Here is a 27,954-nt window from a genome sequence, read left to right as displayed (position 1 = left end):
ACCCGCCCACACTCGGTGAGTCACTGCTCGCTGTCGCTCTAAGAATGCCGCATGCATCTCAATGACTGAGTTGCGTGGAATTAATAAGAAACACACATAGAGAATTTTTTTTTTTTCCGAGAAAGGCCCTTCATTTTGCCATTTATTTCTCATTACATTTCAACATGTCTTTTGTTTTTTTGTTATGTACACGCCGCCTATGCACACGCACACGCACACACACATTATTCATTCAGGTGCTCATCCACTCATTGCACAAAAGCAGTTGCCAAAACAACACAACACAAAGCATGTGGTCAATGGTTGTGAGGTTAAACCAGGGGTGTGCTCAAGGCCACATTTGATTTTTAAAACAGACACATGGTTGGGAGTCATTCATAGATAAGGTTAACAAAAAAAAAAAAAAAAGTTACTGTATCTGAGGAATAGTTGTAAAATAATGAAACAGTTGTTTTTAAGTAATAAAATAACCCCTTATTAATGTAATTCATTTACCAATTGTATAATAAAATTAAACAAAATTGTTAAATGTATGTAGGGTGTCCATAAAGGGTACACCCACAAATATACCATTTTTTGAGGGGTTTTTGTTTTTCAATTATTATTTATTTATTTAATTATAAAGTCACTTTATGGATACCCTGTAGGTATTTTTTTTAATTATTCTAATATTTTTTCCCTTTATTTACATTAAATTAATTAAGCAACGATTCAATGAGAAAATAAATAAATAAATAAATATCTTAATTAACCAGTTTTGGGGAGGAATTTTTTTTGTCATATCTGTTAAAAAAAAGTTGGGGTAATAGATCAGTGTGTGGCCTGCAAGTGTGGAACAAATGATTCACACCACAGAAGTCACACCCTTTTTTATCTGATTTGTTGTTTTTCCTCAGACGCAGTGGTTCATTGCATATTAGAGGCACAAGATAGGCCCAATGATATCTGATTTGTTTTTTTCTTTCACAGATCATATTCATCATACTACTGTCACGTCATAATGACTTTTAACTGTAATTATGACAAAAAAAGTAGTTTTTAATCAAGCTAAGCTAAAGCTTTAATTGACTCTTGATAATGTAAATGCTCTGTGGGCCAGATTAAAAAACCATACTTTGTCCACCATTTTGTTAAACATATACAACATATAAATCGGCATCTCGGAAAGGCCCACAATGCACGTCAGGGTTCCAAAATCAACCATGTCAACACCGAGGAGCGTCCAAACTAGCATCCAAGCTTTCCCTGGTGGTGACCGCTGACTTCTTTAGCAGATCGTTTACTCTCCACTGACGGCACGGCCTATTATTGAAATGAATGTGCTTGTGCTATTTTAGGGCCACGCTCCGGAGAGTACACAATCCCTTGGAGGAGAAGGAAGGGAAAAAAAAAAAGAAAAAGAGGCCATTAGACGGAGCTAATTGTGCTCCATAAATGTCAGCTATGACTGATGCAGGGGAGCTAAGCAGAATGTCTCCTCTTGTGCTTTCACAGCTTGAATTCGCAATTAAAAATAGTCACCTGGTGATTAATCAACCTTTTTTTTACATACATTTCTTTTTTATCCACTATTTGTTGTCACAGAATGTTGCTTGTTCCTTAAATGGAGGGGGAGGGAATTAATTTGCTGGCCCTCCGTTACGGAATGATCAATTTTAATTTAAGATTTATTTATTTATTTATTTAAATAACCACCCCTCCAAAAAAAAAAATAATAATAATAAAAAATCAATCAATCATGTTATGGGCGGAGAGCTGCTGGCAGAACACGCCGAATTGATCGCCTACTCAGTCTGATGCTGTCAGAGCGTGTACACAATTCTGCCTGATTTATAACTTCCGTAGCCTACCAAACTTGCTTCTTGGCTTCCAGGATTTATTTTTTATTTTTTTTCCTGATAAACAACTTTTTGGAGCCAAAAAGAAGCATTCCGAACAAGACAGTGACTGGGTGGGCGGTTACCTGTGGGCAAAATCTGGGGATGTGCCAAATCTCATAAAACACGGTCAACCCCCGCTATATCACAGATTTTGGTGTGGGAAAAACAAAAGCAAAAGCACATTTGGATTGTAGGCAAACAACATCTGGCGTGAGACAATTGTATTTTAGGGACTTTGACGCAAGGGTAGTGACATCTTCCCGGGGATCAAGTAAAAGCTACGTCATGTTTTATGCATTCGTAATGATGCTGTTATCAGTCCTGGTGTTTCTTGAAAGTTCTTTTAGGATCCAGGCAGGCTCAAAAATGTGGTTTGTGGTTGCGATGACTCCTAGGTTAGCTTTGTCTTCCCTCCTTAGCCAATAAGACAACCAGTTCAACGGAGGATAACCTCAATATGACGCAAATTGGGCCACCAATGAGGAAAAAAATCCTCTAAACTTTTCCTCGCATTCACCGCACCTTCCAGCCTGCCCCCTTTCCTGCCCCTGTGCTAATTCTGGCTGACGGGGAATCTTCGGGGAAAAGAAATGAGGGTGGCGGGGAAAACTGTACAGCCACCAAAGAACGTTCCTCTAAATTAGCAGGCAGCTCTTCTCTTCCCGGCAGATACGAGCATCCGCTATATGTGTCCTGGTTTTGAAAGGTAGGCGATGAGCGCCACCACCACCCCCACGTAGACGCCAGTGCCAATGGTGATGGAGAGGGCGGCCAGGAACAAAGCACGTCGGGAGGCAATGTTTGCCAGCGGGAAGTCGCCTTTGTGCACCGCCTTGGTGGTCTGGAAAAAAGAGCAAAGACAGACCAGAAATGAAGGAAAATAAACATCAGCCTACAGGTCAGAGGGTTTAGTATTGACGCAAGCTGACTGTTGATTCAGCACAAGTGCTGATGAAAGTTGGAGGACGCGCCTCTTGACAGATGAAGCTAGAAGAAGCTCTTTGGCGTGCGCGGTGGCCATGCTACGAGGTGGCAATTAGTAGGAAAATGTCAAGGACTGCGGGTTGTGCTAATATGCACCGTCAAATGATAAATGGCAAATTAACATCATTTGAAAACTCAGGGACAGGCATTGACAACCTCGCCCAAATATAGAAGCAAGCCAGAACTACCAGCATTTTGACAAGGGTAAACAAATGCGCACGAGACTCTGCATTGAACAGTTCGATCTGAACAAGATGTTAACAAACAACACCTTTTCACTGTGTGCCGGATTGTAATTATGGTTTCCCTTTATAAAACTCAATATAAAGTAAAACTAAACATAGTTTTTCACATTGTGTATTTAAAACAATCATGTAACTTAGCTTAATGCTAACATAGGAAATGCAATAGATAGGCTAACGAATAGTATCAATGTGATAAGTTTAATGCAGCAATACATGTAGACAGATAATATAACAATACTCACAGGCACCTATTTTTTATCCTCTGTAAAAACAAAAACAAAAAAACAAACAAAAAAACTCCAGCATACTAAGCAGTTGTGGCCGTCTATATAACGTTGTTTATATTCAGATGTTTGTTATACTGGTACCCGGTGGACAAGTCATACACCAGAAGGAGCGCCTTGAATTGATCATGATGCAAAAACTGTTGAATTCTTTATCCTGTTTGTGTTCTTACTATGACAACATGCTACGCAAACGTTAGCATGCCTGTTCTTTTTTACTTGTAGCCTCCAGCAGGTACTCAAAACTCAAGTTGCCGATAGTACCTGGTTTTGAATAACACGGGTGAACTACTGTATTCTGTATTATTAGTCTTTTTTTTTTTTTTTTTTTTTTTTTTTTTTTGTAACGTTATGTAAACAATGTTAAATGTGCCTTCCCAGGATAAAAAGCTAAGCTATGCGTCTTAGTGTTGAGCTAACTTTCAGTCGCCACTTTGCAGCTCCACCTTTATCAAGCAAATGCTGATATACTGTTTCAAATTAATTATCTCGTATGTTTTCATGTATTGTCATGAGGCTATTGCAAGATAACTTGAAAGGGGGTGGGCGATAAGTGTCAGGTGTTGATTTGCATAATCATGAGAGAGATCTGTACAGCCTCTCTGTGACTTGCAACACCCATCAGCATCTCCAAACAACAGTCACACCATGAGTGGCAATAATAGCAGTCAGCTCTGCTCACTAATCAAATGCACAACGCCATATTTCCTCTGTAAAGGTTTAAATATTCAGGCGTTTGTGTTTTTCTCTTTTTTCTTTTTCTTTGCTTTAGCAGCTAGCTCGCACGTAATACTCCGTGTTCGGTGACCTTCCGATGAGACAAAGACGCTATTGATTTGTCATCCGCAAACCTTATTACGCTCGCTAACTTGTCTTTTTGTCCTCGCGGAGAATGCTCTGCCGTTCCTCAGAGGAATCTTTTGAGGGTGGGAGCTGTATGCAAAATGCGCTGAAGGCAAATGATCGGAATGAAATGTTACAATTGTGTTGATGGCTTCCAAAGACGACGGGGTTCTTACTTTGGCATTGGGATATTGTCTTGTTCGGAAAATCCTTGAGGCTTTGACAATGGCGATCACATGGTGACAAGTAGCCTAATGATCTTTTTAGACACCGTCGCCATCTTGTAGCTGCTGTCTTTTAGCATGAGATGATTCTTAAATTTTGAGTGGTCGATTATAACTCCAAATTAGAATTTAAATGTCAACTACTCCACATGGTTTGTTTTGACTGACTTCCTGAAATTTCCACGGGTTGGAGATTTGACCAGCTGTGCGGCTACATGTATTAATTTTAAGTTTGACCTTTATTTCACCTTCATCTATCAAAACCAATCAGTTTGTTTCATCCTTAAATAATCCCCACGAGGTTTGAAGATCACTTGAAAGTTGTCTGTGGCAGAGAGACATCTGGGATTTTTGATCTCCTAAGAAAAAACAGCCTTGACAGAGAGTAATAATACGTCATTTCGAATGGTGTACGGCTAACAATCAAGCTCAACATACATCTTCAGAATTAATTTTCTTCTGTCCAAAAAAAATGAGGAGCAGCGAAGTATGATATCAAGCTGTAAAATGAAGCCCACTCCTCCGGACTGCACCTCGGAAGGGGCGGCGGGGGAGCGTCCATGTCTAAAACACAGCCATCACTTCCACATAATTAGCCTAGAAGGATGGAATTAGCCGCTGACAAGATAATTCACTGAGCGCCTTCATCTCAGCTCCGACTTCGACTTAAATACGCTGACTCTTTATGAAAATTCACAGCTCCTAGGTTCTTTTCATGTAAATACACACACTGTCTCTTTGTGATTTTGAGTGGCTTTAAAAAAATTGATGCACAAAGTGGGTGACAATTATTGATTAGCAGCCACAGTAGTGGCAAATCAGTTCTTTGTCAGACTGTTTTGACGAAAGACCTCATCCTGGATTGTGTAGCTATTTTAGTCGTATTTGTGCAAGCTATCACCGACTTTTTACACTTATGGTGCTTGTTTTGACATGGGGAAAATTCAAATGAAATCTGTTAAATTATCATTAGTGAAGATTACTGTCATGGGACTTGCATTATTATTTACTTATTTACATTAGCTTCATTTATTATTCGCTGCACGGAATTTATCTTTATGAATTTCATGATTTCAATAAATGTCTTATGTTCCAGCCTCGGGATTTACAAGGCCACATACATGAGTGTGTGATTATGCCATGCATAATAATGAAAATAATATATTGGATTTATGTGCGTAGCACCTTTCAAGGGATCCAATAATGCCCTTGTGTTTAATACGCAAACGTGTGATTGTATGCCACACTAAGCATTGAAGATGATTGATTTGAGTCCACAAGCGTGTGATTGTTAAGCCATATATAGCTTTTAATACACCCCAAATAACCTTGCCGTACATAGCCAACAACAACAGTGGTTCACTTGGGACTGTGTAAAGATTACTCAAATGGGAATTGTATTATTTACCCGACTAATTATTTCTTTACATCCACTTCTTTCATTATTTCATTCATTGCATTAATTTTCCCTTGATTGTGTTTTAATATTCGAGTGCGTGATTGTTGTCACAGTTTTAAGAGTGATTGTCTTGACTGCACAAGCGTGTGTTTGTTCGGCTGCATAAAGCTTTAATGGGGCATTGGCAACAAGAGTGCAATCACTTCTTTCCTTTCTTCCTTTGGTTGTACCTTGTACCAACAAAACCTGTATCTCACTGGTGAGGACCATGAGTGCGTTAACCTGTTTTCAAGGGTTTGGGATCATTTCAGGGGAATATACAGCCTCTTCTGGAAATGGACATAGTAGTAGTAGCAGCACTAATGTGTTATGGACAGCGTGTGTGTGTGCTGAGCTGTGCTCTCACCCCCTGCGAGAAGTAAAATGCTGCGATTCCCAGAGGCCAGAAGCAGCAGAGCATGGAGAAGATGGCCAAGCCCAGGTGGTCCCGCGGCGGCACCACGATGAAATTGTCCTCGCTCTCGCTGTCGCTGGAGCAGTCTGTCTGTACAGGACATAATAAATCATTTATAATACTTTTTTTTTTTTTTTAAGATGTCTGAATATGTGATGATCATGAGAACGAATCTTTCGGAAACATTTTGTTCTTTCGTATGACTTTTACAACTTCCTGTTTTTGTTTTTGTTTTTTTGTTTTTGTCAGGCAGTTCCTCGTGGGCAAGTATGATCACTTCCTGCGTCAGCCACACTCCAGCCCACCTGTTACCTGCCTGTTAGCATGGTAAGCTACTCTTTTTGCATTACCACCCTTCTTTTGACTTGTATCAATTGCATCCAAGTAATCAAGTCTCTGAAAGGCATTCGAATTTTTCGGCATGATGATGTAACGGCTCATTTACATAATACTGCATACACATGGCGTTTCTCCGCCAATGACCTGACAGCTAGGCTATGTGAAGATTCATAATAGCTCTGTTATCACCGCTTTCGTTGGCTCTCCCAAAACATTAGTCCCCCTGTGATGGCCTAGATGTGGTATTGATGTGTTAGCCTTGAAAAGGCTGTGGCTGCTGGACCAGGGTGTCTGGGTTGTCGCGCCACCCCCTTCTCCACCCCTTTCACCCCGCCCACATGTTCAAGTCTTGGAGTTCTGTTGTAATGTCTTATTTTGGGGCTTTATGAGTTGAGGATTTTTTTTTTCCGGGTTCATACTGTGGACCCCTTTTAAAGGGGTAGCATTTATCTTTTTCTTTTTTTTTCCCACCTTCCTCTTCCTTATGTTTCTCTCTTTTTGTCCCGTCTGAGAATCTCCAGGCTTCCTGTTCTATCTTCCTTTGATGGTCATTGTTGTTTTCATGTTTCTTGGGCGGCTTGTAATTGGGGGATTTGCCCTTTTAGGGATGAACAAAGTAAACTGAATCTGAATTTTGAGGTGACATATAGACAACAAAGAAACATGTCAAAAGTAAAAAAGCTAAGCAGCTAGCTCCCACAGCAAGTTGTCATGGTAACGAAAGCCATTCCACAGTTGAAACAGACAAAGTGAGCAGTGGCTCACATCATGACATGACAGCCTTCTCAAAATTGGCTAATTCCTGTGAAGTTGGAAAAAGAAAGTGAAAAGTAGGGGTGTGAATTGCCTAGTACCTGACGATTCGATTCGTATCACGATTCACAGGTCACGATTCGATTCGATACCGATTAATCCCGATACGAATTTATAAGTCGATTGTTGCAATTTTTTTTCATTCAAATTTAGAAAATACTAATCAGTAAGCTTGTAGAGTGTAAGATTTATATGAAAATGTATTATTTATTTATCTGAAATTTCAGTCTTATAGAGGTTGTAATCTGTTTCATGTTTGAACAGCATTAAAATAAAATATTAAGGCTTAATGTTCCGTTCATATAACATTCTTCCATGCTCAAGGTGTGAATCCTAACCCGAAGTCAGACGTTTTGTTGAATATTTTTCCATTAAAAATGGAAGTTTAAAAATCGATTCACACACAAAAAAAAAAAAAAAAAAAAAAAAAGGCAATGATGATAAGACGTTGAATCGGTAAGACTACCGAATGAACAATTCTGAGCTCTCTTAAAAAAAAAAAAAAAAAAAAAAAAAAAAAAAAAAAAAAAAAAAAAAAAAAAGATTTTTTTTAATTGAATCGATTCGAGAATCGTGCGATGTAGTATCGCGATATATCGCTGAATCGATTTTTTTTAACACCCCTAGTGAAAAGTATGTTATACTTTAATATCTTGATTTTTGAATTTAGCTTATGTATCTGTAGTGTATCAAAAAAAAAATAATCGACTCAGCTGGCGCACTGGTCAAGGTATTGCTGAAAATTTTTAAGAAGTGCATTTTGCCTACCAGGTTAACAAAACCCCATTAGTTGTGCACTTCCATCTTAAATTCAAACACCACATTTTACTAGGTCGTTCAATTGATTATTGCGTTGTATATTCTTGTTGTACACGTTTCTTTGGCTGTGAGTTGAATAAACGCCAGCTCAATTCATTGTTTCAGCTTTTGTTTTGCATTCCTTTGTGCAGATCAGTAACAAGTGTGCTCATCAGCTCGTACGCTTTATGAGGGTGTGATAGCTGACGAGGCACTGCATCCTTGTCAGAACGGGAGCATGGCAACAGGCAGCTCAAGTTGGAGTGGGAGTGGAAAGAATATGCATTCAGACAATGGGAAAGGCAGATGAGTCTCTGCCTGCTTGTGCGTAATATGAACGCGCGTATTCATGGACTTTGTGTCTCGCTTCATTAGTTTCTCATTAGCTTTCGGAGATGGAGATGCCGACATTTTGTCAGCCCAACGACAAAAGACGTCATGCTTGAATGTACGCTTTGAATCAAGCTCTTGGTGCAATGAGTTCGCAAGTCTGTTTTTTTTTTTTTTTTTTTTTTTTTTTAACATGCTCTCCCTATATATTAATACACGTTAGCGTCAATAACTTTCCCCGCTACAAAGCCAAGACGTGTTGCGTAATGAAAAGACATCAGAGATTAAGGACACATTAAGCTGCAGCGTGCACACATCATCCCGTTTGAAGGATGATCCAGCACAAGGGTGGAACATGAGAAATAAATGAGGGGAAAAAAACAGGTTTAATGATGTATTTTTATACCCAAAGAGAATTCTGAACTGCGGTGGGGTGTAGCATCCTTAAGATTTCTTTCATTTGAGCAATATGAGGCAATGTAATCCCTTTATTTCCTTTAGTCCTGGCATGTTTTCTGCGCTCTAATAAATGTGAATATTTATTTCATGTCCTCTCGCCACTGTGGGAATTGTCTTGAAGATAAAAATGGCAACGAGAAAAACAAATGTAACAGAGGTTGTAATTATTTTAAAGGGATGTTCTGAGCCCTTTCAGCTCTTTTGGACAGCAACGGTCTGCACAACGCATTTCCATGCTGCCACGAGATGCTCTAAAATGGCCCCGCCAGCAGACATTTCGAAGGGAAGATACATTTTGGGCTGTGGGCATACTTTGTTAGCTAACTGCTCACTTACTGCTCATTAAAACTCGTTTACTGCCATTGACGGATATTGACGTCAAAAATACATTTTACTGGGCCGGTATTGAATGAGTTAATGAAGGCGCTTCAGCGCCTTTTGACACACCCAAAAAAATCTGTATAACTGAAGTGGTCAGTTTTACACTGTATCTCAACAATTCACAACATCAAATTACATAAAATACATGTATAATGTGTGAAACAAATCTCTGAATTCACTTTGTCAATCTAATTTACACTTGTGCCAGCACAGAACGAAACTTGTAGTATGAACACCAATTCAGAAAAATCCAGAAAAAAAATCCAATCAGAAATGTCAATGTCAAAATGACAAACGTACTAGCAAAATCTTTTACTTGCAGACCAATATACCTCAAAGTCATCAAATGTTTTTCTAGGAGTTGAGACTACTTTCTCCCTTATAATCAAATAAAACAAGGCGCCTCATTTTCTCTAAGAAGCTCGTCTCTCTGTGAGTCACTTGATATTCAAAGCTTATTGTCCTCAACTGTGTGACTGTCTTTGCGTGGCCGTCCGTACTTTGTGGGAGTGAAACAATTTAATTGTAATAGCACGGCCTGCTTCCTTGATTGATGTCGGGATTAGCGTGTGGGCGGCCAAGTTTTGCCCACCTGCCCCGCTAATGGTTGCACAGACACCGGATTAATGGACTCTCAAAATAGAGCTGAGGAGAAGAAAACAAGTGTGTTATTAGTTAAAAAAAAAAAAAAAAAAGATTGGAGCAAATGGCGACACCCTGCCAAGCTAAATCGTGTACTCATGGAAAAGAATAGACAAAATTCTGCCATTTTTGTCATCAAATCATCAAATCATGGACAGTGGCTTATTTTGTATGCTTTTTCCTGTTAGTTTCGTACAGCATGATGGGAATTGACTGTGTGTGTGCCATAAAAATCAGTCTAACAATGAGAACACAAGGCATGCTGGGATATTGGTGTTGTTGCTTTAGATTAACTGGCATAAAGATTGAGCTGGTGAGTTGTCCATAAGCCATTTGTGCAGTGGGAGCTGCAGGAATCGCATTATCTGAGCCATCACGTAAACTTTTGCAGAGATCTCGTCACAACGGGCCACCAATCCCTCCGCCAAGCCTTCCTGTGGGCCAATTACCAGTGGCCAAAAAGAACAACCCTTCCATTCAAAGTCTGCATTTTGAGCAGAATGGTGTAGGCCAGATGTTGAACCAGTGAGCGGAGCAATGGTTATATGCAGGCTGCTGAAGGCTGCGCTCGGATGAATCACTCAGGGTGTAAATCCTGTCAACATGAGGCAATTGCCTGACAGGTAACAAAGAGCTAATGGATCCTCCTCAGACAGTTGTGCAAAGAGGTTGGCCTGTTTTTCTTCAAGAAATGTCCTTTCATTTGTACATACACTTATTTATGATTGCTAAACGTACATGGCGGGTCATCATGGTGGCCTTGAGCCCATCTGGCAGGTTGGCGGTATGGTTCAGGATTAAAGCATATGCAGTAGATGAAACATTTTACAAATTGATACAGAACAAAAAGGATTATTTTGATATATTGTATTATGGCATTAAAATTCCAGCTCTCAAATGATATATATTTTTTAAATGTTTGGGTAAATATTTTTTTCCCCATTGAACACAATCTATTTTTAGTAATTTTATATAAACCAGAAAAAGAAGACATAGCAATGTTTAATATTAGTGTTGTTCTGATACAGTTTTTTGGCCCCCGATACCGATTTCGATACCCAGCTTTTCAGTATCGGCCGATACCGATACCATACCTAAGGTTTTTTTTTTCCTCAACATGAAAAAGCTGTCCTGCCATTGGTTCAGAGCATTCAAGGGCCAATAGGATATCTTAGATCGGCATGCAGTGAGCATGTCACATATGAGTGAATGTCGTGCACGAGCAAGATACAAGATGCTGCATCCAAAATCCTATATTAGCTTTGGAATTAATGGTATCGGCATGTTACTTGTGAGTAGTCACCGGTACCGATACCACTATTTTAATGCAGTATCGGCGCCTCTGCCGATACTAATATCGGTATCGGAACAACACTATTTAATATATTGATTTTTACACACACACAAATATACAAAAATGTGCATAAATTAAAACCCACCTAAACATAAATCATGCCATTATAAATGATTTGAATTACTAAGGCTTCTATGGAGTAAAAGAGAACGCATTACATATTGTTCATGAAACCTGCATGCTGTGCTGTAGTTGTCTGCGGGCGCAACAGCGCGAATGAAAAGACAAACAAATCTGAATGCAATTAAAGCTCGCGCTGGCTTTGAACCGGTCTTCTAACTCACAAGTCGGTGTTAGAAATTACACAAATGAATCGCATTGCATGCACCGGAGTAGAAACGAAAGAAACTAACGACTTCTCCGCCAACAGGAATTCAATTACGTGGCTGAATGAAAGAGTAACGTTAATGAGAAATTGCCATGCAAGGTGATTTAGCAATTGATTAAATATGCAGTAGAGTCGAAATTTCAGCACATCCTCATGAGAAGCGACAGCAATCTTTCAACACTTTTTGAAAAATGACCTAAAAGAGAGTCGACTGCTCACGTCGTCGAGTCATTAGGGCTCCGCAAATGGCGCCGCATGTTCCGCTTATGCATAACACGCACCGGCGGGTGGTCTCCTCTCCCGTCGCCACCCGAGTCCCGACATGCGCGCACGGCCTTCTGCGTCGCCGCACCTGCTCCAGATGGTTAATTTATACCGGTGCAGGAGCCCAAGGCTCCAGAGGTGAGCAGGGTGCTTGTCTTAAGACTTAATAATTCCAAGGCGGTGTGACAGGCCACTTCCCAAAGGGGAGTGGCTTCAGCGTGCCGCTAATAAAAGTCCTTGAGACGGGGATAAGAGCTTGGTCGTGATGTACGAGGCATGCTTGCACATTCGTTGCTACTTGTATTTGGAGAATTCTCAACGGGGCAGAGGAACTTATTAGGTAAGGGACAGGAAGTGTAACTACCTTGAGATTTCGCTACACCTTGTAAACAAATACAGTGCTTCTTAGCCTCTGCCTGGTGGACGTTATTGAGGTTCGAGTTTCGAGGTTAAGTACAAACATCTGTACTTACTGTTTTTCTTTTGATTGTTATGACCGAGACAAATATTTATTGGTATGACTTTATTTACCTGTGTTATAGTAGGCAATTTATACACAATGGCATGGCAAAAAAATACATGGAATATACGATAAATAGAATGCCTAGTAGTGTTTTCCATATTGCACATCTGAAAATTGTGATTTTCAGGTAAAATAGGAATCAGATTATGTTTACTAAATTTAATTGCAAATCCATCTACTTAGTTTGCTGATAGATGCTAACAGCCATGAGCCACACCACCGATCTCAAGAACCGTTGACAGTTCGACTTTCCTTAATCGATTTTGATATTAAAAAGATTCTGAATTGTCTTAAAGTGCAATAAGTCAGGTCTTTCAGAAATGTAAGAAAATACTTTTAAATTACTGTGAACACTAAATTTCAAGATAACCGAAAGACGCAAAAAAAAAAACTTTTGGCCTTTAAAATTCTATTTTCTTAAGAATTTATGGGGAAAGAGATATTAAAATAATCGATTCATGGTTTTATGGATCAATATCAGGCTAGAAAATTAAAAATTATTCAATATTGATTATTTGATTTTTGCCCTAATGAGGAGTCACAAAATGTGTGTCCTCCAAAAGGGGATGAACTTTACTACCATACACTGTACTTGGTAATACAGTTGAGTGATTCTAATTTTAGGGTCAAAATATCAAATAATATTACGATCTTGAAGTGAGTTGATTTTTGCGAAAACGTGGGCAAAATGAGTTCTTGCACGTCATGTCGGGTTGGTTTGCTGTTTTGCAGTGTTGTGCAGTCCTTGAATGGGAATATTTATGAAAAATCGATCTGTGGTTATTTTTTGTTTGGAGTGACATGTTTGTCGCACATCTGTTTTTGGGAGTGTGTGGTCCAATGTGGCCCCCCAGTAGTGCTAATGAAAATTTGTGGCTCATCCCTAATCTAGATCCTTTCAAAAATACAACCAATTCATTCTTCCTTAGACCGTCTGCCACGCCTCTACACAGTCAAATCCATTTTAATTTTAGCGTCTTGTCTTTGTGTTTATAGTTTGACTACGTCAAGTCGTTAAATCAACAAGACATGGCATTTCAATTATCTACCCTGTCTCGTCTTTTGCCAATTGTTTTGTTGTCTTCAATAACTCAAGTGCCTCATTTTCCCTTCACCATCTTTTAGCATGACAGGAAAAAAGGCTTTTTGACTGTGATTCTGCAGGCTGATAACTGCCCAATTTGGGATGTGATAATGATAAGCAGCAGTAGAGCAGCGTGTTGTGGGAAAAAAAAAAAAAAAGACGGGTAAAAATAGTCATCCTACTCCAGGATATCTGGCCAAGTAAGAAATGGCAACTATTCTGTGTTTTGAAAAAAATATCAAAGCTAGCATGATACCAATGAGTTGCAATGAAAAAAAAGAGGACATATTAGTGAAACCCGCAGTGTTCACATCATTTTCATGCAAGACGCAATCAACACCCCCCCTCTGCGCACAGTCAAAAACAGAGCATCAAACAATCCCAACAAACAAACACATTTCTTGTTGAGAGATCACAGCGCAGTGATTGTGGCAGCCCAAATGACTGAGCTGAGTAAGCGTAATTTGCCAAAATGTGATTAGACGCTGCCTATCGCCCGTAATGGGAAGGATATAATTAGCTGCATTTGGTGGCGCAAAAATAGCGAAGGCCTGCGGGGAATTTTGTTCGCCGCTGATTGCAAAAGCAAGCGTATCAGCTTGTAAATTAAACATTTAGCCGCGCGGCACATGATTTGTTGCACGCATCCATCTGGGAGGGAGCTGATAGCAAGTGTTTGGAAAAGGCCGAGATTTCGCCGGTGATTGCCCACCGCATCCAAATTAGATGAATGGATGATGAGAAATTCAAATCAAATTGAGGTCTGCAGGACTGATTTGTATTTTTTCTGAGTGATTTGACCGCTCGGTCATGTGATCAAAGATCCAGACAACTCTTCAGTTCCATCCATCTCATCAGTCTCGTCTTGGCGTGGTCGAAAATGTTAACTGCATTCAAAAATGTGCAATAATGAATTCCAGACAATTTCATTAATTCTCGATAAATAATCAGACCTCATCAAGGGCACGCTGGTTTCATTTTCACTTGAACTTGCCACCTTTTTTTTTTTTTTGCCACTTTTTTCTTTTGCATAGCATAACAGGTCACCCATTCACATTTCATCATGAATGAGCTGGGATTTTTTTTAAGCAGTTTATTGCTGTGTCAAATGACAATACTAAGCAGTTGAATGAGTTGAAACGACCTGGTTGACTTGGTTGGTTGTCCTTTAGAGCAGAATCAACAAAATCACCTGGTTGAGGCAGATAGACACCCTAAAATTAATAATATCTCAATATCGATCATTCAGTTTCGTAATCACGCTGCCACCTACTGGCCTGGCATACACACAGCAAATATACTATATAATTTATTTAGTGGTTTGGAAAATGAATGGATGGAAGTTAAAGAATAATACATATTTTTTTAAAAAGCATTAATAAAAAATAAATATTGAGGGAAAAATAAAGAAAATAAAGAAAAATAAATAAATAAATTCATCCATCCATCCATTTTCTCGACCGCTTATTCCTCAATAGGGTCGCGGGGGGTGCTGGAGCCTATCTCAGCTGGCTTTGGGCAGTAGGCGGGGTACACCCTGGACTGGTTGCCAGCCAATCGCAGTAAATAAATAAATATTGAGAATATTACACTTCAACATTATAAAATTGTCTTGAAAAACATTTTAAAATAAATTTAAATAAATAATAAACAGTGGACAAATGTTGCCTACAAAGTCAAAATAATTGAATATAAATGGGAAACGTGTAGTTTATAAATTAGATAAGTACTCAAAAAATAAAGACAATCAAGATACATGTTTCGAACAATTGTTTTAAAAGTGACACAAATTTGTAAACAAAAATAAATAAATAAATAAAATCTAATAATTGCTGAAAATTATGCCCAAAATGCAATTGAATAAAATTAGAAAGGATTTAAAAAAAAAAAAAAAAAAAAAAAAAATCAGTTTGTGGTTGTAGGTCCCGCTCGATGATGACATTCAGCCTTTAGGTAACTTCATTGGTGCAACATGTCATAATTATTCTTATTTTTCTGTTTGTCTTTGGAATTTATGCTTCTTCCATGGTTTGGATTTCGTCCCAAGGCTGCCATTGGAACATCTGTGATATTTCATAGAGCTCCTGTCTGTTAGAGCTGACTGCTTGGTCAATCTATCAACAGCTGGAGAGCGTAAAGTAGAATGACGCTACATATTTCCCTTTATATTCCAAAGAGTAGCGACTAGGTTAAGACTAATGGTTGTTGTTTTTTTTGTTTTTTTGTTTTTTTATTCCACCACATTCTACTTGGTTTAATTGCATTTTTTCCCGCCCCAGTCGTATATTTTGACACGAGGCTATTACATTCCCGGAGTCACCGAGGGACACTTATGGTTTTTATAGGCGGGAGCGACATGGCGTGCGACGGGATAAATATCATCCGTTAGCGGAGGACAGCCAGTGGTCAAATCAATCGCACAAGCCAGCGCTTATTGCCGCATTGAAATGATCCGATCGTTATTGTCGTTTACTGCTAAATGAGAGAAAGGATACCTGTGGAAGATTTCATGAGAATTTATGACTCTGGCTGCTGCCGGCCCTTCAGAGGGCGAACAATATGTGTGCGCTGAACTGAGGCGTGACCACATTTTAGATTTAATGAAGGCATAAGCGCCTTTCTCCCCCTAGTGAATATGGATGGCCCTTCCAATCACACCTGCCTTGATGTACAATACCGGCTGGAAAATACATCTATTCTGAAACTCAGCTGTATTGATTTTACACATAGTTTTCTCGAAAAGCTACAGTGATGAAATCTGAGAAGTGTTTTTTCGTGTTGAAATTGCGCCTGAGTGGCAAGACCACATGCTCACAACCATCAAGTAAATACGAAGTGCACTGATAAATGCAGATTTCATGCACCGGGGGAGGCGGAACAGATGGCCGTCAACTCCGAATGCAGCTTCCTCCTCCGGCTCCAGTCCTGTTTTGTATTCAGGTGGAAAAGGCGGATAATTTTAATGGAGGGGAAAGCGTGAGGATCAAACGGACGAGCGCGCACGGACTTAGGCCGTGAAGCTACAATCGCTAACAAGCATGTCAAACCTAATCTTTGATAGCCTTATTACGCTGACGTTACCATTAAACACGTTTGCATGCGTTAGTTAGCACCTTTTAATTGGTTGTCGACAGTTTGCCGCTTGTGGTGAAACGAAAGCGATGGAAACATGCTTGACTCATCACATTAGGGGGGCGGACAGAAGTATTTGCAAGGACATTTTGGCTGTTGGAGCATAAAATCTGAATGGCAAAGTTTTCAACAGGTGTTTGATCACTGAAATTGATCAATAAATTTCAAGGAACATCTATTGGTGGGCCTTTCTGTGAGCCTTCCAGTCTCTGTATCTCTGTTGCAATCTGTTACATGAGTAGGAGCTTACCGATATGGATTTTTTTGGCCATGCAGTTTTTTGTTTGTTTTTTTTGTTTGTTTTTTGTGCACAAAAAAGTACAGATTACCCATTAATCAACCGGTTAATTAAATATATTCAGTAATGCATATTCTCCCCAATGCATTTCAATAAGCTTCAATCCATATTTCTACATGGGTTTTCACCCATCATGTGCTGGCTTGATCCTTATTCCTGTGAATAACAACTCTAAATATACTGTTTAAAAAAAAAAAAAGCTTTCCTTTTTGGTTCCCAGAATGTTTAATTAATGAAGCTATTAGGACATTAAAAATTATGTGCTTGTCTTACCACTAGTTGAATGTGTGTCATATCTAACACATTTGTCTTTGCTTTATGTTGTACTGTTTTCTCTATTTATTATTTAATTAAGTAATTAATTTATTTATTGTAAACAAACCATGACTTTAGGTTCTGTGTAAAATAGTGACATCCAATTCCTTGTATAACTTGCACTGCTAACAACTTTAATTTGTTTTGAATGACAATTTCATTCTATATTCAGTATTTAGGGATGCAAGCTTATGATATGGATTTATGTGTAATAATTAATTAGGCCAGTGTCACTTGTGTAAAACTACTGTAAATAGTTAGCGATGTCACTCCAAAACAAATAGCTGTATCTTGAACACTTGTGAATAATGTAAATAGCCCTTTGCAATAGAGGTTGCTAACCTGTAGTAGCGCCTATTACACTGGCCGGATTGTTCTATTTAAAGAGCACTGACAAGGAATGGGCGGACCAATTATTTCTGCAGCTTTTCAGTGACACAGCAATCCTAAGCGGGCCTTGTACTCTGACCCTAATAAAGACTCTTTAATGCAGATTTTTGTTCCAAAATAAAAACGTCCTGGATACTACAATCTTGTTAAGTAGTTGTGGGATTCCTTCCTTCTCTCGTGCCAGACTAGAGGCGAGTAGTCAGTGGAATTGGTAGTCTACTACATAATGAGGCCCTCTGAGTATTTTTCGCTTTCTATCCAGCAAAACGGGCCTCTGATGATGTTTTTTTTCATCTGCCTATTCATTTGTGAAGTGGAGGAATGTATGAATGACAAGTTTTTCTCTGTTTGTCATTATGATTATTTTATTTCACCAGCCACATGTTTTTATTACCTCATTCATCTTAAATCCAGCCGTGCAGGACAACCAGTGGAACTGGACAGCCAATCCCCACATTGCAATCCCCTAAATCCTTTGGAGTGTTTTTGCACTATTGGCTGTGCCAAAACAGTTCAGCTAATGCAGCGTTTTCACTTAATATCCCGGGGTAGAGCCGGCAATGGAGAATTATGGGGATGTGAATTTACAGCTGCGGGAAATGGATGACAAGGTCAGTAGATCTGGCGGGATTTGTTGTTGGGAAGACGCGCGATTCTATTGGTGTGTTCATGGACGTGCTGCAGGAATACGAACCCGGTTCTGTTTACAAACGCAACGTGAATATATTTGATTAAAATGTAAAAAGACAATGATGACATATCGAGAGGTTGAGTTTACATTGCTGCAAAATGGACCATCTGGATCAGATCTGCATTTAATTTTGTTGAAATCACACCATATTTAACATTTTACTGACTTATTTTATTTTTTTGAAATATTAATATTTTGTAACCGGATATGAGTAATTTTATTACATTCTTATTATAGCTGCTTTGAAAATTCAACAAAATTGAGAAAGGGTTAATCCATAATTAACATAAAAAATGTTGATTAAAGTAATTGAATAAAAACAGACCACCAAATTAAAAAACAAACAAAAAAAAACCTGGGTGGAGGTTACAAATGTGAGAACATATTTAATGTCGTACCGTCGTACCGTTAAATGAACTGGTCTATTTTAAAATCTTTTCATATATAAGGCAAAGGATTATAATGTGTACTGTATGTTTATTCGCTAGATTAAGAGCTGTTAAGCTAGGTTCAAACCGGTATATCGGTTAGCACTGCGTCTCACTTTTGTTCGCTTTGCAACTACAAGTGTAGAACAGAAGGGGACCTTACAACACACACACACATGTAAAAATTTGAACGTCGCTAGTCAATCTGGTGATTAGTGGTTGTTATTACTTCGACTAATGCTAAATGTTATCTTGGTTGACAGTTCAAGAGCACTAAACAATGCAACACACTTACCTTAATCCAACCATTTTTTTTTTTTTTCTCGATCCTGGCTTACCTCTCGGTTCAACGTTTTAATGTTGTAAACGCGAAAATGTTTTGTTTTTTTGTTTTTTTCAAGATGTTTTTACAGAATAGTATGTCGCGGCCTTACCTCATACTCGACGTACTCTTCCTCCTCCACCTCGTACGAAACCGTCTGGATTTTGACGTGTTCGCCGTCCTCTGGCACCTTCGCCTGCGGTTCCTCCGAGCCGGCCGCGTCCCCGCCGCTCGAGTTGGACGTCTCCTTGGCCTTCTTCTCTGTGAAAGTGGTCTCGCAGCATTCGCTTTTGTATTCCTTGGCCTTGATGCTGCCATTGTCCTCCTTGTACAGGATGAAGTTGGGCCTGTAGAAGGCCTCCACGGCCAAATGCAGCGAGGTGGCGTCCAAAAGCTGCTGTGATTTCATCTTGCCGTTGCTACTGTAGCCGCCCCCGCCGCTCACCACACTGCCCGGCTTTCCTCCGCCGCTGTCACCACCGCCGCTTTCGCCGCCAAAATAGTTGATAATGTTCTCCTGGTACTGGTTGTTGGGGAAGTCTCCTCCATACCCGTTGACCATGTGCTTGCTATTTTTGTCCAACAAAGGATTCTGGAGCTCGCTGAGGTTCTCCATAGCAACAAAAGGGCAAAAGGCTTTTTAATGATAGGCGATTCCTTGACGGGCACTCGAGACGCTAGCGGCATTCAGCACTCGGAGATCTGCAGAGGGAGGAGACAGTAATGGAGAGGAAGGGGAGTTTTTAGAGTCTATGTCTCAAACAGACCTTTCGGAGAGTCTAGTTTTACTTGCAGGTTGTCAAGAGCTGCACCTTGCAAGAGGACTCAATTAGGTTCAATTTGCCTCCTTGTTTTACACACATGTTGACACGCCACCCAGAAGAGCAACAGCGATTGATCCAAATGAGTCTTGTCAGGATGGTGTGTTTGTTTTGGACACACGGCAAGATATTTTTCGCTCCAATGCGTGGTCGTTTTTAGATAAGATTATGGAAGTGGCTCCCAACTACTGTGCTGTGGCACATTGAGAGATTATCAGGTGTGTCGTGAGAAACGGTAGAGAATGTTTTACTTGCTTCAAGTAATATATCTTTGTTCCTTTATCTATGCCAGTGACGTATCGTGGCAATCAAATGCTCTTCCACCTCCAAATTATGATCTGCATTTCAGTGTACATATTTTTGGTGGCATTTTTGTTTTGTAAAGTACTTTCCTTGTACAGACTTGGGCCAACTAGTGGAACCCAGAGTTCGAAGCAAACATGGTGAAGCTGCATTTAGCTATTATGCTGCACACAGATGGAATAGGCTACCAACAGAAGTGAAGTCAGCCCCGAGTGTAAATGCTTTTAAATCCAGGTTAAAAACTTTGCTTTTTTCTTATACCTTTGATTAGGGACTTTTAAACAGCTTTAATTAAGTGTTTTTTTAATTATTATTTTTATTTTTATTTTTATCATTATCATTTTAAACTTCCTTATGTTAAATTTTTTAAAGTTTGTTGAATAATGTTTTAAGATTGTTAGTTTGTAACCTATTTTCATTTATTTTTCTTCCTCTGAATGTTAACTACTGTTTCTTGATGCTTATGTCTTGTCTTTCCTCGTGTAAAGCACATTGAGTTGCCTTGTGTATGTAATGTGCTATACAAATAAACTTGCCTTGCCTTGCCTTGCCTTTCCTTGGCTTTAAACCAAGAATTGGATCGAGAACGGTGACATTTTTGCTTAAATTGCATCATCTTTAGTGGCACATAATTTAGGGAGAACTTTTTGGAAAGTGTGCCCAAAAAGTGTCTCCACATAAACTAGGTGACCATTAATTTCGGTTAATGAGATTCAAACATTCAGGTAAACAAGCCGAAAAGTGGCTATAAAGCAGTTTGAGGTGAGAACTTTTTATGCTGATTTTCCGCTTTGTGCTTTTTGACTTGAGTAGTAGTACAAATAAAAATCATTCGTGCTTAACGAGTCGTAAAGCTGATTACTAATATGGCCAAATCACAATGGATGTGAGACAAGTCGGGGACGGAATGGGAAAACTTGACAGGTTGCCGTTGATGTCTGGCTATCTTTTTAAACTGTCAAAAGGTTGCCACAGCAGTCAGTCATGGTTCTAGTGAGAAATTGGTTGAACGCAACAAAACCTGACAGTTCATAATGCAATTCAGTAAGATGTCCTATCAAGTAAATTAGTAGAAAAGTGACTTTTTGAAAGGGTTGTTGTGGGGGAAAAAAAAAAGTTGAACATGTCTCTATGAATATTTTAGCAGTCGTAACTGTCTTTGTTAATGTTCTAATAAAAAAATTAACAAGTGACTTATACCCAGTAAAACAGTAAAATCATCAATTGTGTAGTGAACATGACCTTTAGTGAGTACCACTTTTGTCACTAAGTTTCTTTTTTATTAGTTTCATTACCAAGTTTCTTTTTCGTGTATTTTACTTGTTTACAAAAAAAAAAAAAAAAAAAAAAAAAGATAATTATTGCTAGCTGCTCTCTTTTTTTTTTTTTTTTTTTTTTTTGCAATCTACTTGCCATTTATTGTATATGTCATTAAATGCAAGCCCATTTAATTTTCATTCCGGACATTTGCCGGTCAAGTTCCTGCCAGCGGGTTAACAACCTCAATCGGATGACAAACGAGGCACCGAAAAACACACTTAAGTGCGCCCAGAATCAAAACACAATCGAGCTGTTACCACCCAGCCCCCATTCGACCCCCCCTCAACTTCCCCCCTATCTGAAACGCCACCCTTGACCTTCATCTGATGAATGTGCGATGGAAATAGAAATGCCAAATGCAGATTAATTCAGGGGGTCCCGACCCCAATCGTCCGGCGCTGCGCTTTTTTTCTACGTGCTTAATGAGACAGCAAGAGTACAAACAAGTCTTGTCAGTGTTTATTGGCCGTGAGTAATGTTTGATAGTTTACCTGTAATCATGTGCAAATGAGCCTTATTAGCTGCAATCAAATACTGTATGCTTTTCTTAGACATTAGACAAGCAAGAGAGAGGTCACATTTGCATCACATGCTAGATTTCTGTCGAAATTGTGTGTTAATGCTGGAGAGCAGATGATGAACTGAAATGTTGTGCAGTCATTGCAAAGAAAAAAGGGGAAAATGTTGAATGGGAGATTTTTTTTTTCCCCCTATGTCTACACCCAGCAAATGCATCTTCTCTTCACATAGTCTACTTTAGAGCGCCTCTTTGTTGGCCATTAATGCCCGGATGTTATTCAGAAAAGAATAAAGCTGGAAGTGCGAGTTAAACCTTGAAAGCCAGTGGACCAAGGCTTCTTAGTGGGTTGGCCAGTTTAGAGCGCCTTGTTGTCACTTCCAGCAAAGAGAGACTTTAATTGGATGTTTTCGTGATGCAAATACAACGCCTAGCAAAAAGTATGGAATCACCAGTCTTGGACGAGCACTCACTCAGACGTTTTATTCTGTAGATCAAACTCGGATTAAAAAGCATGAAACAGTCGTAAGGTCATTCCAAAGTGCAACATCTTGGCTTTCAGAAACACTAAATCCTGTCTTTGGTCTCAAGAGATATCTCCCTTGTTGGAGCCAGGATTCTTGCCAATCCACTTGGTCCAGCAGCCCTCCAATGTGTGATAACTGCAGTTTTTAAACTGCTGACTAATGAGCAGATGTAATTTGATGCAGCTGCCCAATTAAGCAAAGGAAATTGACTGGGTGTGTCCTTATTTTCTGCTCAAAATGGAGTGATTCCATATTTTTTTTCCTCAGAATTGAGTGATTCCATATTTATTTCCCTGCACTTGCTCTAGAAAAGTAACATTTACTGACCAGCACATTGTTTTTTTCTTCATTTCTTTTAGTGTTTCTGAAAGCCAAGATGTTGCACTTTGGAATGACCTTACGGCTGTTTCATGCTTTTTATCTGAGTTTGATCTACAGAATAAAACGTCTGAGTGAGTGCTCGTCCAAGACTGGTGATTCCATACTTTTTGCTAGGGGTAGTATGTAGGGACGTGTAGGCATAAGAAAGATGCTAAATCACTTCTTAACCTTGTTGAAGGTACTGAACCCCGCCAATTCCCTGTGCGCAATACAACTCTATCTTTAAAACCACCGCTGTTTTCTTAAGATGGAACCCAGGGGCAGCAGATGCAATGAAAACAGAGGTCTCAGAATTGAGCCCTGTGGAACACCACTGTTCCGTTATACATGTGAATTCATATTGCACATACGTCCAACCACTTTCTTTTACTTGACATAGTTAATGTGAAGCGATTAAAATAACGAAGAAATCACACGACCTACCATCTCAACAGTCAAAAGTCGATGACTGAGTACACCAAATTCCCTGCAGCACAGATGGGCTAAGCAATGTAGTGTGATCACCTGCATGTCTCAAATGAGGAAATCAGTTTGAAGTTGGAATGTTTTAAATCGATTGAGGTGTTTGAGAATTACCGGTTGAAAAATGAAGGAATGATAATGAATACTGTATGAAGTGTTTTGGCGCAGAAAAAAATGACAAGATATATCACACTCTTTCCTTTGCACTGCTTTCCACTCCTCACCTCCATGAATAAACCACAATTCCCACACATGCAGTTTTCCTGAAAAACAGCCTCCAACAGCCAACAAAGCTCTCAGGACTCCTCCCACTTGCTTGCTCTTCCCTCCTGACATTGCAGTTCTCGCGCTCTCACAGGTCCGCAAATAGCTGCAGGGATGCCGACTCATGCAAGTTCTTGGGTAAAAGTGGATGTGAAATGCGCGAGAAACCGAAGGAAGATATACCCGGTGCTTGCTGTCTGCTTAGCATACTGCCGCGTGCCGCTTCGCCGGTCCAAAACGACCGCTGACCCCAACATGGAGACACACAGCGCCGTCTGTCTTGTTTTATACGGTTAACTACTCCAAATTGCTTTTCTTTTTTTTTTCTGTTTAAAATGTTCCTTTTTGCTCTCTTTCTGTGCATTTTCTAGATCTTAAATTAGATGGGTCTAAAATAGTTAGACTTTGTTGGACTTTTTTTGCAAACTGGCACCCATGGATAGATTTACCCTTTGACGTTGTCATGACGACTCCACATGACCCTGTGACCCCATCCTTATATTGATGAAAATCCACTAAATTATTAACAATCCGGAAAGGACGCATTAATTAATCATTCCCTGTTACCGAATTAGAAATATGAGGTTATTGTCAGGTGCAGTAATTAGCGGTTTTACTGCAGCAGTGCAATTAGTCGGTGAATGAGTAAGAAAATGCATTGACAAATATGAAACTTACTAATCAGATTCCTGTCTGGCATATGTAGAATAGCAAACTATAACTAGAACACTAACATTCCAATCAATACAGGTGCAATACAGAAAAGATAAAGTACAACTTGCTGTCGTGCGATGACGTCGATTCTTTAAGTGCAGTGGAATTCATTTTAAGCAGTGCTGTCCTTTTTCTACAGTTTGGTTGAGACAAAGTACCTTCTCATCTCTCCTTGACACGGTGACATTTCCAAAAAGGTTAAGGAAAAAGCGACATAAAGGTTAGAAGATTGGACTTTTTAAAGGGACCCATTGTCTTTGTTCTTGACTCAAAGGATTTATCATTCCCTGTATACCTGTATTAAAAATGAACGAGTTCATTTAAAAAGTGTATGGCTACTTTTGGCCCACCCTGTACAAATTGATTTTCACTAATACTATCTCAGCAAGACTGAAGATGCCATATTTTACTGCTATTTTCTTGTGAGTGATTCCAGCCCAAGACTGAGTAAACATATCTGGGTGGGTGTATGTGTTACGGACAGAATAACAAACAGCTGAGAAAGAGAGAGCAACAGCAGAATGTGTCTTTACTGAGAGTCTCCACTTGGATGCACTGGAATGAAAATTCAACAATCTGCGCACCATAATGAGCTGTTTCGGAAATACTGATTTCGATAGAAACCCTTTTGGAAATCCGCTGATTGAAGTTCAACTGACTACACCGCATTAACCCGGTGGCACGATCATTATATTGATTAAAATGCACCACTTAATTTTTTTTAAACAGCAACCCAATTAGGCCACAAACAAAACTCACTCAGAATTTAATTGAGTTGGTTCTTCATGTCATATCAAATCCACGAATAGATGATTAGGGCTGTGCATATTGTATATTTGTATATTTAAGTGAAACTAAGCCATGTCTGCCATCTAGTGGGGAATGTTGATATTACATCTTAAAACTACAGTCAACACATATACATCTATATAGAATTAGGCACCTGTGAATTTGCATATAATACCTTTTTTCTTTTCAATATTTTTTTGGGAAAATGTTTTTTCCCCTGGTTATTCCAGGATTTTTTTCCTTCATATTTTATTAGAAAGCAGATTTAGACTTAATCGGCTTTTGGGGTAGAATTTTTCTAGGTTGATATAAATAAATAAATATATAAATATGTAAATACAACTTTTTTTATGGGGCGGGATTTAATGCAGCCCCATGGGCCACCAGTTGCCCATCCTCCTATGCTGTATGAGCTGAAAAGAATTGTGCCCTGCTGTCAGAATCCAATAACTTATGTCGTACAAGTTGTTATGAATGTACCACATAACAGTGGCACAATCATTGATAAAGTACTGATGGTGATTAAAATACAGTCCAATAATTTTCTAAATTTTGAGTACTACACCGAATCGATTCATTCAAGTCATAGTGATGACAGTACATAACCACAATTTCCCCTGTAGCGCCATTTGAATGTGTCAAAAAACAAAAAAAACAAAAAAATCTGTCACAAAGGTGTCAGACATGTGGCTAGCAGATTAGCAAGCATCCTGTTTGCATCCGGGATCAGTCCGGGTCACGGTTACACCATCCGTCAGCACTCTTCAGACCGTCAGTCAGCTCCCAGCGCCAATCATCCACCCACCCTTTGACCCTCTCCCCCCACGAAGCTGAGTATTATCAGCGGGGGAGTGGGGGGGGCCCCCGGGGCCGGCGTGACGAGTCGCACCCGAATACCAATGCGCCTTATCTGTCGGCCATGTTTATCAAGCCACTCCATCCCGCTCGACGCCGGCAAATTCATCTCTCTGTGATTTAATTTTGAACGCGGCGCCGGCGCATAATGAAAGCCGACGTCTGCTCGTTATTGATGGCCGTGCGCCGCGGCTCGGAGCGGAGGATGCAGATTCCAGGCGCGGTCGTGAGCTGAGCACACGGAAGTGCAATCAGTCAATGGCGCCGATGTCTACTACGCCGTCAATTCACAGTTAGTGAGCTACAAATTCACATACTTGGATTTTTTTTTTTTTTACTTTGGCTCCTTCTAGGATACCACAAGATGGCGCCAAGGCCATGCCTAATAGGAAAGTAGCAGTTGGTGTCAAGGAAACATCTTATGCAAATAATATTGCAACCTTTGTAAAATGTCACAATCCATTTTTTGTTTTATTTTTAATTTAAACCACTCTGGTGTTATCACCCCCACTCCCCATCTACCCCGATACCACATAACACCTTTCCGGAAGCCTCTCCCATGCAAGCCCCCCTGTGGGATGATTTTAAGTGTTCCTTGATGTGTAAATCCTCGAGTGGAGATGGAAATGTTGAATAATTCAGTGTGGGCTTGCTGTCAATATAACAGGCTGCTCGCCAGCCAGCACTGAGGCTGACCTGTCTTCATGGCCAATTGATTGAGGCAACGCAATGGAGAGTGTGTTTTGTCGGCTGTCATTATGTCGCAGATTTGTTTTGGGGCTTTGTAGAACGGCGACTTTCATGTCAACCAGGCTACATCGTTTATGAAACATTGTTTTTGCATCCGTTAAGGGAGACGTCCATCCATCCATCAAAAAAGCATTTCGCTTTGGATAGCCCACTGTTGTGGTCTCTTTAGAGTGTCTCGTTGTTTCCCGCGAGTACATGCATGCTACAGAGAGAAAGATGGAAGAGTGAGGGGTGGATTTTATTTATTTATTTATTTATTCATTGAAGTCCAATGGGGCTTGAGGCTTAAGAGTGCCTTGTTGTTGTCACGGGGAAAAGCTTAGAATGATCTGGTGGAATATATCCCTGCCACTGGAAGCTTTAGGTGGATATATTTCTGTTAAACATAGTTAGGTGAATTTGTAAGATGTGAAGTATCATCCACTTTTCATGCTTGGTGGAGGTAATCAAGAAATTGTCTTGATGGTGTGCCTTACTTCATTTTTTTCCGGTTGCTATAAAAAGTACACAATCAGACATATTTTTATCTCCTCGTCACCTGATTCAACATCTCCTCACATCTCCTCTCACTCTTTCTCTCTTGAACGCGAACCGTTGCACTGCTTAGTGACTTTCAAATCAAACAGCAAACCACCTACCTGTGAGTTCTCGGCAATCCAGATCCAAAACCCGCCTCGTTCATCACGCCATAGCCTGGAGACCAGCGCATAATCTGTGACTTTCCCACAACGATGAACGTGCGACGTGTCCCGCCGAGCTGGTGTGCGTGCGCCCCGGCGGCGGAGCGGCAGCCGCGCTCCCCACCTCCGCGTAAAACTCTCTCCCGTGCGCCAGCAAAGCTCTCCTTTCCCCCATGAAACACTTTTCTCTCACACCGCCTTCAAAATCGCGCCCTGTTAAAAAACATCTCGGCGCGGAAGAGAGAGGATGAGTCCGCCCCGTCGCGTTCTCCTTCGGTTGACAGTGGGTGCGGAGCTGAAGGAGGCGGCGTCCTCCCTCTCCCGTGCGCGCCTTTACTCTCACTCGCCATTCGGATGCGTGGACGAG

General features: G+C 39.9%; 1 protein-coding gene and 1 long non-coding RNA gene across 2 annotated transcripts in view; one reads left to right on the top strand and one right to left on the bottom strand.

Annotated features, from left to right (window-relative positions):
* The window catches only part of LOC144010473 (uncharacterized), a 158,414-nt gene that overhangs the window by 98,659 nt on the left and 31,801 nt on the right, over positions 1–27,954 (top strand). Inside the window, exon 8 of the long non-coding RNA XR_013281229.1 lies at positions 6,563–6,640. This is a non-coding gene — a long non-coding RNA (uncharacterized LOC144010473). The remainder of the gene's footprint in view (positions 1–6,562; positions 6,641–27,954) is intronic.
* Positions 122–27,953, bottom strand: syndig1l (synapse differentiation inducing 1-like). Its single transcript, XM_077510805.1, has 4 exons — positions 27,546–27,953; positions 19,317–19,906; positions 6,266–6,403; positions 122–2,721 (listed from the first exon to the last, which is right to left on the bottom strand). Exons 2-4 carry the CDS (start codon positions 19,818–19,820, stop codon positions 2,563–2,565), a joined length of 801 nt encoding a protein of 266 aa, XP_077366931.1. The 5' UTR covers positions 19,821–19,906; positions 27,546–27,953; the 3' UTR covers positions 122–2,562.

The sequence above is a fragment of the Festucalex cinctus genome, chromosome 21 (genome assembly GCF_051991245.1).
Source record: "Festucalex cinctus isolate MCC-2025b chromosome 21, RoL_Fcin_1.0, whole genome shotgun sequence".
Lineage (NCBI taxonomy): Eukaryota > Metazoa > Chordata > Actinopteri > Syngnathiformes > Syngnathidae > Festucalex > Festucalex cinctus.
This window is presented reverse-complemented; position numbering and strand designations above follow the sequence as displayed.

What these genes read in the sequence shown, in the direction of transcription:
- syndig1l (XM_077510805.1), bottom strand. Translation starts at nt 19,820, where the DNA reads ATGGAGAACCTCAGCGAGCTCCAGAATCCTTTGTTGGACAAAAATAGC. An exon ending in AAGAGTACGTCGAGTATGAG is followed by an intron (nt 6,404 to 19,316) that starts GTAAGGCCGCGA and finishes TGTCCTGTACAG; the next exon opens with ACAGACTGCTCCAGCGACAG. An exon ending in CATTTTACTTCTCGCAGGGG is followed by an intron (nt 2,722 to 6,265) that starts GTGAGAGCACAG and finishes TCTTTTTTCCAG; the next exon opens with ACCACCAAGGCGGTGCACAA.